The sequence below is a fragment of the Hemiscyllium ocellatum genome, chromosome 8, assembly GCF_020745735.1.
Source record: "Hemiscyllium ocellatum isolate sHemOce1 chromosome 8, sHemOce1.pat.X.cur, whole genome shotgun sequence".
In the NCBI taxonomy this organism is placed as follows: domain Eukaryota; kingdom Metazoa; phylum Chordata; class Chondrichthyes; order Orectolobiformes; family Hemiscylliidae; genus Hemiscyllium; species Hemiscyllium ocellatum.
In genome coordinates, this window is record NC_083408.1 from 33,207,399 (window position 1) to 33,218,803 (window position 11,405).

The 11,405-nt window shown below is 55.0% G+C and overlaps 1 protein-coding gene across 1 annotated transcript; it reads right to left on the reverse strand.

Moving 5' to 3' along the window:
* Positions 1-4,839: 4,839 nt before the first annotated feature.
* Positions 4,840-6,318, reverse strand: LOC132818163 (transmembrane protein 151B-like; the record flags this gene model as incomplete). Its single annotated transcript, XM_060828942.1, has 1 exon — positions 4,840-6,318. A coding segment is annotated over one exon (1,479 nt), but the record flags the coding sequence as incomplete, so codon positions are not given.
* Between the last annotated feature and the right edge of the window lie 5,087 nt (positions 6,319-11,405).

Sequence of the window (11,405 nt, forward strand, 5' to 3'; positions counted from 1 at the left end):
CGATGGGAGGAAAGGCGAGGGTGGGACGAACATGAAGGGAGGCAAGGGCGGGGGGGGGGCAGGTAGGACGAAGTTGACGGGAGGCAAGGGGGGGGGGCGGGTGGGATGAAGTCGACAGGAGGCAAAGGGGGTGGCGGGCGGGACGAAGTCGAGGGGAGGCAAGTGGGGGGGGGGGCAGGTGGGACGAAGTCGACGGGAGGCAAGGAGGGGGTGTGCAGGGGGGCCGAGATCGATGGGAGGCAAGGGGCGGGTGGGACAAAGTTGATGGGAGGCGGGGGGGGGCTGAGTGGGCGGGTGGGACGAAGTCGATGGGAGGAAAGGGGAGGGCGGGAAGAACCTGAAGGGAGGCAAGGGCGGGTGGACAGGTAGGACGAAGTCGACGGGAGGCAAGGGGGCGGGTGGGACGAAGTTGACGGGAAGGTGGGACAAAGTCGATGGGAGGCAGGGGGAGGGGTGTGTGCGTGGGTGGGATGAAGTCGTAGGGAGGCAAGTGGGGTGGGTGCAGGGGCGGGCGAAGTCGATGGGAGGCAAGGGGGGAATGGGAGGGCGGGACGAAGTCAACGGGAGGCAAAGGGGTGGGTGGGCGGGACGAAGATGATGGGAGGCAAGGCGGGGTGGGACAAAATCGATGGGAGGCAAGGGGAGCGGGTGGGCGGGTAGGACGAAGTCGTCGGGAAGCAAGGAGAGGGCGGGTGGGGGGGCTGAAGTCGACGGGAGACGGGTGGGGGGGCTGAAGTCGACGGGAGGCAAGGGGGTTGGGTAGGATGAAGTCGTTGGGAGGTGGGACGAAGTCGACGGGAGGCAAGGGGTGGGCGGGAAGAAGTCAACAGGAGGCGGGATTAAGTCGACGGGAGGATTGGCGGGGCGGGACGAACTTGAAGGGAGGCAAGTGGGGGTCGGGTGGGCGGATGGGACGAAGTCGACGGGAGGAAAATGGGGGGGGGTGAGGTGAACTCAACGGGAGATGGGGGACGGGTGAGATGAAGTTGACGGGAGGCAAGGGGGATTGGGCGGGGGGGGGGGGGGCCGAAGTTGACAGGAGGCGTGGGGGGTGGGGGTGCCGAAGGTAGGGTGAGACAAAGTTGAAGGGAGGAAAGGGGAGGGGTGGGTGTGTGGGTGGGACGAAGTCAAAGGGAGGCAAATGGGGGGCGGGTGGGTGGGACGAAGCTGAAGGGAGGTGGGGGGCAGATGGGCGGGATGAATCAATGGGAGAGAAGGGGGGTGGTGGGTGGGCGGGACGAAATTGATGAGAGGCAATGCGGGGTGGGTGGGCGGGTGGGACCAAGTTGATGGGAGGCAAGGGCGGGAAGAAGTCGACGGGAGGCGGGAAGAAGTCGACGGGAGGCGAGGGGGAGGGGTGTGTGCGTGGGTGGGATGAAGTTGAAGGGAGGCAAGTGGGGTGGGTGTGGTGGCGGGCGAAGTCGATGGGAGACGGGGGGGGCGATGTCGATGGGAGGCAAGGGGGGGAATGGGAGGGCGGGACGAAGATGATGGGAGGCAAGGTGGGGTGGGACAAAATTGATGGGAGGCAAGGGGGGCGGGTGGGACGAAGTCGTCGGGAGGCAAGGGGAGGGCGGGCGGGGGGGCTGAAGTCGACGGGAGATGGGTGGGGGGGCTGAAGTCGACGGGAGACGGGTGGGGGGGCTGAAGTCGACGGGAGGCCAGGGGGTGGGTAGGACGGAGTCGTCGGGAGGCCGGGGGGCGGGTCGAAGTTGACGGGAGGCAAGGGGTGGGCGGGAAGAAGTCAACTGAAGGCGGGACTAAGTCGACGGGAGGATTGGCGGGGCGAGACAAACTCGAAGGGAGGCAAGGGTGGGTCGGGTGGGCGGATGGGACGAAGTCGACGGGAGGCGGTGGCGGGTGGGATGAAGTCGACGGGAGGAAAATGGGGGGGTGGGGTGAACTCAACGGGAGACGGGTGAGATGAAGTGGACGGGAGGCAAGGGGGAGTGGGCTGGGGGGAGCCGAAGTTGACAGGAGGCGTGGGGGGTGGGGGTGCCGAAGGTAGGGTGGGGCAAAGTCGAAGGGAGGAAAGGGGAGGGGTGGGTATGTGGGTGGGACGAAGTCAAAGGGAGGCAAGTGGGGGGGGGTGGGTGGGCGGGACGAAGTCAAAGGGAGGCAAGTGGGGGGGGTGGGTGGGCGGGACAAAGCTGAAGGAGGCGGGGGGGCAGATGGGCGGGATGAATCAATGGGAGGGAAGGGGGGTGGTGGGTGGGTGAGACGAAGTCGATGAGAGGTAATGGGGGATGGGTGGGCGGGCGGGCCCAAGTCGATGGGAGGCAAGGGCGGGAAGAAGTCGACGGGAGGCAGGGGGAGTGGGCGGGCGGAAAGAAGTCGACGGGAGGATAGGCGGGACGGGACGAACCTGAAGGGAGGCGGGTGGGCGGATGGGACGAAGTCGAAGGGAGATGGGGGGTGGGTGGGACGGAGTCGATGGGAGGCAGGGGGAGTGGGTGGGACGGAGTCGATGGGAGGCAGGGGGGGTGGGTGGGACGGAGTCGATGGGAGGCAGGGGGGGTGGGTGGGACGGAGTCGATGGGAGGCAAGGGGCGGGTGGGTGGGTGGGACAGGGCGAAGTCGATGGGAGGCAAGTGGGGGGTGTGGGACAAAGTCGATGGGAGGCACGGGTGGGGTGGGACGAAGTTGAAGGGATGCATGGGTGGGAAGAAGTAGAAGAGAGGGAAGTGATGGGTGGGACGGAGTTGAAGGGAGGCAAGGTTGGGTGGGGTGGTGGGATGAAATCGAAGGGAGGCAAGGGAAGGGGTGGGTGGGACGAAGTCGACGGGAGGCAAGGGGAGGGGTGGGTGGGTGCAGGGGTGGGACGAAGTCGAAAGGAGGCAGGTGGAGGTTTGGGACGAAGTCGAAAGGAGGCAAATGGGGGGGTGGGATGACGTCGAAGGGAAGCAAGGGGTAAGGGCGTGGGTGGGTGGGACGAGGACGAAGGGACAAGGGGGTGGGTCGGTGGGACGAATGGAGGCAAGGGGTGGTGGGGGGGGAGCGAAGTGAGGCAAGGGGCGGGTGGGGTGAACAGGGACGAAGGGAGGCAATGGGCAAGGGGGTGGGTGGGACTGGGACGAAGGGAGGCAACGGGCAAGGGGGTGGGTGGGACGGGGACGAAGGGAGGCAACGGGCAAGGGGGTGGGTGGGTGGGACGGGGATGAAGTGATGTAAGGGGCAAGGGTGTGGGGGGTGGGTGGGTCGGACAGGGACGAAGGGAGGCAAGGGACAAGGGGGTGGGTGGGACAGCGACAAGAGCGAATGAAGGCAAGGGGCGAGCAGGTGGTTGGGACGGGGACAAAGGCGAAGGAAGGCAAGGGGCGAGCAGGTGGATGGGATGGGGAAGAAGATGAAGGAAGGCAATTGGGCGAGCAGACGGCGGGGGGTGTGAAGGAAGGCAAAGGGTGAGCGGGCGGGGGGGAACGAAGGAAGGCAAGGAGTGGGTGGGAGGACGTAAAACTAAGAGTGGGATGGTGACGAAAACAAAGGCAGGCAAAGGGTAGGTCGGGGGGGTTGTTGGGATGTGGACGAAGGAAGGCAAGGGGTGGGGGGGTGGAAAGACGAAAAAAGGCTAGGGGTGGGTGGGCACGAAGACGAAATAAGGCAAAGGGTGGACAGGGGACAAAGACGGCAAGGCAAAGACGGGGGGGGGTGGCGGGGGCGGTGGGGGACGAAGATGAAAGGCAGCAAGGGGGGGGAGGGGAGCGGGACGAGGATGAAAGGCGGCAAGGGGAGGATGGGGGTGGGGGATGAAGACGACAGAAGGCAAGGGGTGGGCGGGGGGGGGGAGTGGGTCGAAGATGAAATAAGGCAAAGGGAGGGGGACAGGGGAGCGGGATGAAGACAAAAGGCGCCAAGGGGAATGCGGGGGGTGGGGGGGGATGAAGACGAAAGGCGGCAAGGAGAGGATGGGGGGAGAGGGGGACGAAGACGAAAGGTGACAAGGGGAGGATGGCGGGGGCGCGGGAGGGGGAACGAAGACGACAGAAGGCAAGAGGAAGGCGGGGTGGAGGGGGACAAAGACGAAAGGCGGCAAGGGGAGGACGGGGGTGGGAGGGGACAAAGACGAAAGGCGGCAAGGGGAGGACGGGGGTGGGAGGGGACAAAGACGAAAGGCGGCAAGGGGAGGGGACAAAGACGAAAGGCGGCAAGGGGAGGGTGGGCGGGAGGGGACAAAGACGAAAGGCGGCAAGGGGAGGGCGGGCGGGAGGGGACAAAGACGAAAGGCGGCAAGGGGTGGGCGGGCGGGAGGGGACAAAGGCGATAGGCGGCAAGGGGTGGGCGGGCGGGAGGGGACAAAGGCGATAGGCGGCAAGGGGTGGGCGGGCGGGAGGGGACAAAGGCGATAGGCGGCAAGGGGTGGGCGGGCGGGAGGGGACAAAGGCGATAGGCGGCAAGGGGTGGGCGGGCGGGAGGGGACAAAGGCGATAGGCGGCAAGGGGAGGGTGGGCGGGAGGGGACAAAGGCGATAGGCGGCAAGGGGAGGGTGGGCGGGAGGGGACAAAGGCGGCAAGGGGAAGGAACAAAGACGAAAGGTGTGGGGGGGAGGGGACGAAGACAAAAGACGGCAAGGGGTGGTGAGGTGGGGGTGGAAGGCAAGGGGGGAGTGGGGTGGGGGAGTGGAAGGTAACGGGGGTGGGGTGGGGTGGGGGAGTGGAAGGCAGGGGGGTGGGGGGTGAAAGGCAAGGGGGTGGAGTGTGGTGGGAGTGGAAGGTAACGGGGGGGGGGGAATGGAAGGCAAGGAGGGACGGGGTGGTTGGGACGGAGACGAAGGCAGGCAGAGGGCGGGAGGCGAGACAAAGGAAAGGAGGGGTCTGGAGGCACGGGGGGCGGGGGGGAGGGTCACAAAGATGTTTCGAGGCAGGAGTTTCTCCGGATGTAGTACCTGCGGCCGTCCGCCTCAAGACCCTGGCACGGCCGGTGGACGATCAGCACCGGGAAGAAGCGGGCGTCGTGGTAGTTGGGCGGGCTCTCGCTGATCGCCAGCTGGCTGGAGTACGAGCGGCAGTGGTCGTCGCGGCAGCGCTCGTTGACGTTGCTGCTGCGGCTGTGCCACAGGCCGGCCCGCCAGGAGCCGTGCAGGCGGCACAGCGAGAAGCGGCTGGTGTCCAGCGAGAAGCGCGACGGGCTGCGGCACACGTTGCGGGAGAAGATGGAGGAGCTGCTGGAGCGGCCGTCGCAGTCGGCGGCCCGCACCACGCCGCAGGCCGAGTAGCCGTTGCACACGGACAGCGAGGCCAGGTCCATCAGCACGGCCTCCGAGTAGCTGGGGATGAGCTGCCGGTTGCTGCGGATGTGCCACTCGAGCTCGGTGCTGTCCACCGTGCCCAGCCGGGCGGGGGCCAGCGGCACCGGCGGCGAGTACGCGCCGCCCTCCTCGGTCGGCGTCGCGGCGCAGTAATCCAGGCCGAAGAGCTTCTCCACGTGGTAGTGGACGTAGGCCGTCTGGTACTCGACCAGGACCCGCAGCGGCCAGGACAGCATGAGCAGGCCGGCCGCCCAGAAGGCGTACGGTGAGATGTACCAGGGTGGGCGGTCGGGGTCGACGTACACCATCATGGAGTCCTTGAAGTCGACGTTCCTGAGCTGCATGCCCTCGCGGGCCTCCATGTAGTCGTCGAGGCCCTCGATCTCGCTGAAGAAGCTCGCCCTCTGGTTCAGGTAGCTGTTCTCCGACTCGGTGTTGGCGAAGCTGAAGCACTTGGTGAACCGCAGGCGGGTGGCCGGGTGCCGCTCGAGGCCCAGCAGCTGCTTGGAGACGTCGCGCACGCCGCAGCGCGCGTACTCGAACTCCGCCTCGGCCACGTGCGTGTTGACCCGCTCGTGGTACACCTGCGTGCTGGTGTAGGCGTCGCCGTGGCGGTAGCGCGTGACCTGGCGCGTGCGCCGCACCAGGTGGTAGCTGACCGCCTTCCACCAGATGCAGGGCGCCGCGCGGCGCATGCGGCCGATCCGCTCGTAGACGCTGTCGACGTCCGCCTTGTGCTGCAGCTCACTGCGGGCGCGGCAGTGCCAGCACTCCACCAGGTACACGGCGTACAGCATGGCCAGGAAGGCCAGCGGGATGTAGACGTAGCCGTCGGAGCACGGGCTGTCGTGGTAGATCATGGACTTGCCCTTCAGGGAGCTGTCGAAGCGCAGCTTGGTCACCCGGGTGAGCTGACACCAGGCCACGGCCCCCAGGCAGCCGTACATCAGGAGGGAGAGGATCAGGCACTTCCAGTGTGACTCCCGGCAAACCGAGGTGCTCAGTGACTGCTTCGCCGGCCTCTGCTGCTCGTCCGTCCGCCCGCCCGTCCGTCCGTCCCCGGCGGCAGCGGGAAGGGAAACAAAACAAAAGAAAACGCGGCGTTATTAGTGTCGACGGCAGCCGTAAGAGTCTAAGCTCATATTGCAAGGAAAAGCAGAATGAGAAATTTGAGCGAAATAATAAGATCCCCGAAGGCCATTCAGCCCATCGAGTGCACACCGACCCTCTTAAGAACATCCCACCCCCACAGCCTAAATTCCAACTCTGTTCAGCCCTTACAGGATATATCCTGCTGTGAGCTCCACTTCATTTAACATCCCCAGGTGCAGACCATATGAAAAACTTCATCTATTGCTCTTTCCCATCTAAATTGGGAATTACAGAGCTGTTACCATTCAAGGGAAGCTGTTCATCGCATCTTGTTTGCAGAAGCTCTGGGTGAATTTTGATTGCTGACCTATCACATCAATACACTGGCCTCTCTGCTCCTGTACACCCTTTGGAATAATTTATTTCAGTTTATGGTCTCTTTATGTTCTTCAAGCCAAACTGTATTCCCATTTTTCCACAGTTAACTTCACTGTCACCTTTCTGCCCATTCTACCAGCTGGTCAGTGTCTTTTTGAAGGCCCTGCTCATAGTTTACAATTCACCCAAGTTTTATGTCATCAGCAAATTGTCCCCTGCAGATCATTTATACATTTCATGAAAGGCAAGATTTCCAATGCTGACCGCTCTGCAAATTCCTCTACAAATTTATAGAAGCAAAATACTGCGGAAGCATCTAAGGTCAGAAGCGGAGTCAACATTTCAAGCCCAGTTTGATTCTTCATTTTTAAACTGACTTGAAACATTAGTTTGTTTATCTGTCCTTGGATGTTACCTGTATTTCCTATTCCTCACCCCACTTTGTATCCATGTTGCTACTGCTCCTCCTTTTCTACTACATACAACTTTCCTTACAAGTCTCTGTGTGGCACTGTATCAAGTGCTCGTGGAAGTTCATATACACTGCATCAATATCATCGACTCTCTCTTACCTTTACAAACCCTTCCAGCAAGTTAGTTAAACACGATTTTCAGTTAGATCCATGCTGACTCTTCTGCATTAACCAACATTTCTTACTGTGGCCTACATCAAATCTATTTTCTCCTAGACTCAACTTTTGGCTAGATTCCATATGTAATCCTACATTCTTTTCCCACAAGTCATATACAATCTGCTTCATAATGGATTTCACTTCATTCATCCTCCTTTCATAGACCTATATCATGCCTAATCAATGACGAATGCTGACTTTTTTAACCTCTTAAAAGTATATTTCTCCTGAAGGTTGCTTTGGAGGACTCAACTGTGTCCATTCAGTGCCACACCCTGAAAAATATATTCTTAACCAAAGGCCTCCCTTACAGTTATAATCTTATGGTTCACAGAATTCAGCAACTATCAAACTGTACCCTGATTTGATTACAATACTATAACTGCTAGCAATCTGAAATGCGGACACAAAGTGCTGAAGAAACTCAGCAGAACAGCACACTCTGAGGCTTTTTTACACTTTTGCTTCTGTCAGGTTGAAAGTCCATTCAGTCTCAAGATTTGTTTGGACAGTTTTTATATTTGTATATTTCAGTTTTGCACACAGAGACTTAAATATAATAAACTGTCAATCTAAGCATTATCCATCATGTTTAGATATTGAAAATTTTTATTCAACTGTAATAACAACAATGCCACTTTCTCCTGTCCCTTTACATTTCCCCTTTCCTCATTTAAATAGTATGGAAAGAGTGTCTGTGGATTCACTCCTATACTGTAGATTTTGCATTTTCAAGCGAGTCATAGGATCATTCAACCCCTAATATTTGGAAAGAGGGCATTTGACCCATTGAGTCTGCACCAATCTTCCAAAGAACATCCCACCCAGTGTGTGCACCCCCCACCCCCAAACCCAATCCCTGTATCCTGCATCTACCATTGTTACCCCACCAGTACGTGGACACTACATGCCATTTATCATGGTCAATCCACTAAATCTACTCATCTTTGGGTTGTGGGAAAAAATGGGAGCGGCCAACAGAAACCCACGCAGATACGGGTGGGGGGTGCGTGAGAGTGTGTAAACTTCACATAGACAGTCAGCCAAGCTGGAATCAGGGGGTCCTTGGCACAGTTAGGCAGCAGTGCTAACTACTGAGCAACCATACCATGCCATAGCTGTGCTACCCCCACTATGTTAGAGTGCAGATTGGACAGTGGGGACCTCCTCCATTCTAGGAGGAGAAGGGCATTCACAAAGCAAGATACACCTGGGTCATCTATCTATGTGCACATAAACATTCAAGAGGATGGAATGGAAAGGGTCATCACAGCAACCAAGCACAACCACTTTGGATGTGGTATGACCAGCACCCAATGGAACCATCGACTAGCAATGGAATCCCTTTGGAAAAACAAACTTTTAAAAACCTATGGCTAATTCTAGAACCATTAAGTTCTCTTTTAAAAGACTGCTTGAGTTCCTAATCCTATAGGCCTTTCCAGAGGGCAACAACTCTGATAAGAGATACTTGCCAACTGTTGGTCAATCTATTTTACATGATTACAGTCGACCTGTTTGGACATATTATGACACATGTACAGGGCAGGCAGGACTTGAATGTAAACCTTCTGGCCTAGAGGTAATGTATCCAATGGTACATTATCACAGCACCAAAAGATCCTTGACCTATTTTGTATGTTTTACTTAATGTCCTTCTTTATATGTCGGCATAGTTCAACCTCAGATTACAAGTGGCCCATAGGAACATACCTCATGATAAACGCTCCTAGAAAGAACACATTCCAAAGCTCACTAAGGAGTAATTATCTGAGTTTGTTCTGTTAGTTTTGCTTAATGCCATTGTGAAGTGAGTGCTTCCTACTCCATTAAAATGACCAAACTCTCCCTGCCTGTGGAAGAGTGTGCCAGTGAGAATTGCAAATGAATGCTGTCAATGAACAAGACCTATCGCAATAAATGCTGGGGTAATTGGCTTCATGGATGTCCACTAAATTAGAGCACTGCCTCTCTCACATAGGTTTTCTTTCATGTCTCAAATGTTATTTTGTAATGTGATGAACTACAAATAACAGCATCTTGGCATTTAAGTAGCTGCTTTAATAGGGAATAATATTTAAAAGCCCCTCACAAGAGTAGTGCAAACTGAAAGTTGACACTGAGCCACTGAAGACATCATGAAGGTTGACCAAAAACTTGCTGCAGGAGCTATGTTTTAAGAAGCGTATTAAAAGAGGAACAGAGATAGGAATTCAGATGTTTTAGGCAGAAAGTAAGGCTTAGGCATGACCATCAATGGTCGAACAAGTAAAGAATGTTCAGTGTCGGGGAAGTAGGAATGATTGACTAATGAGGGAAATGGGAAGGAGTAGCAGTGACAACAATAACAATCTCCAGAGGGTGGATCTTTGAAACAGCTCGGCAACAACCTCTGGTCTTTGAACATGAAATTGGGATGAAGCCCTCCTATGCCTCCCAGCTCATATTCAGGTTAAGTGCATTTGAAAATTACAGGTTTTTGATTACAGTCTCTTCAGGGACTGTTCGTCAGGCCATGTGCAGACTTGCTTTGCTGAGTGCCTCAGGGCAAACCAGACTTGCACTTTCTGGAGAGAATCTACATCAGGCTGAGAACAACACCTCTTATTTGTATATTTATTGATTCTTATGCCTCAGACATGAGTGCCAATTTTTTTCCGACATTTACCAGTATGTCAGACAGCACAGAATGGGCACATGCTTCTTATCCATCCTACTGGATACTTCCTAATCAACCCATTCAGAGATGTTATTACAGACCTCTGAAGTAGCTGGGACTTGAATCTGGGTCTCCTGCTTCAGAGATAAGGATACCATCATTGTACCACAACACCTTATTGGAGGTCATCCACTGTCTAAAAAAACTAAACTTGTGTGGCTCATCGTACTAGGCCTTTATCCTCTGTGTGATTGTGCAGTTGCTGAAATCTTCCACTAGATGCTGCCCATTTGGTTCTGATCAGGTTTTTAGACTGTTTTTCAGCCATGTCAGACAGAAATTCTGAACTTTCCAAGGTAAACCAAATTATCTTGGCCCATTGAAGCATATCTGTTCTTATTCTATCTATTGTGCTGTCCCAGCTCTGTTACAGTTGGAATTCCTTATGTACAGTGATGAGCCTTCCATAAGCAAACGTGCTGTAAAAACGTGTGCGGTGAATTATTAGAGTGCTTAATGTTTGATGGCAGACATTTAGTTGTGATTATTAATATTCTGTTTTTAAGAATGAGTTCATACATTTATCAGAGTGTAATGGAAATTTATGTACTGCTGATGTTTACACACATGTAGGGAACTTCCTCATTCTATTGCTTTAGATATGAATGATCTTTCAGCATATTTTGCCCCCTTTTAAGTTTTGGCAATCATATTTGCTTTGAACATAGGTATTCACGTACATCTTCCCCATATTTTTTATTTTTTCTCATTTTTGTCAACGAAAAGAGAATTAGTACAGTGGTGCCCTGAACAGACTGCTGATTCTTTATGAACTGCTCTCTACGATCAAACAAAGTTAAAATAAGAAATGTGGAAACACAGCTACAGGAATGGTTCATTCAGGCATTTGAACCGGTTCCACCATGCAGTTAGATCTGATCTGTCAGTTCCATTTACCTGTCTTTATGTTAATGGATGGTCAATCAATTTATTTCAAGTTTGCTAATGACTACATCCTAAGTACAAAGACCAGTACTGTATATTTACGGAAACATGTTAATGAGTTGGAAATAGTTCACAGAAGGTTTACTTGATTAATACCTGGAGTGAGTGGATTGCCTTATCAGGAAAGGCTAGATAGGCTGAGCTTGTATCCTCTGGCATTTAGAAGAATTAGAGATGACTTAATTGAAATGTAAAAGATCCTAAGGGCCCTTGACCAGGTGGGTGTTAATAGGACATTTCCTCTTCTGTGACAATCTAAAACTAGTAGTCATAGTTTAATAAAATATAGGGTTGCCCAATTAAGGGAGATGATGAAACCTTTTTTCTTTTGGAGGGTTGAGTTCCTTTGGAATTCCCTTCCTCAAAAGACAGTGGATGCAGAATCTTTAAATAT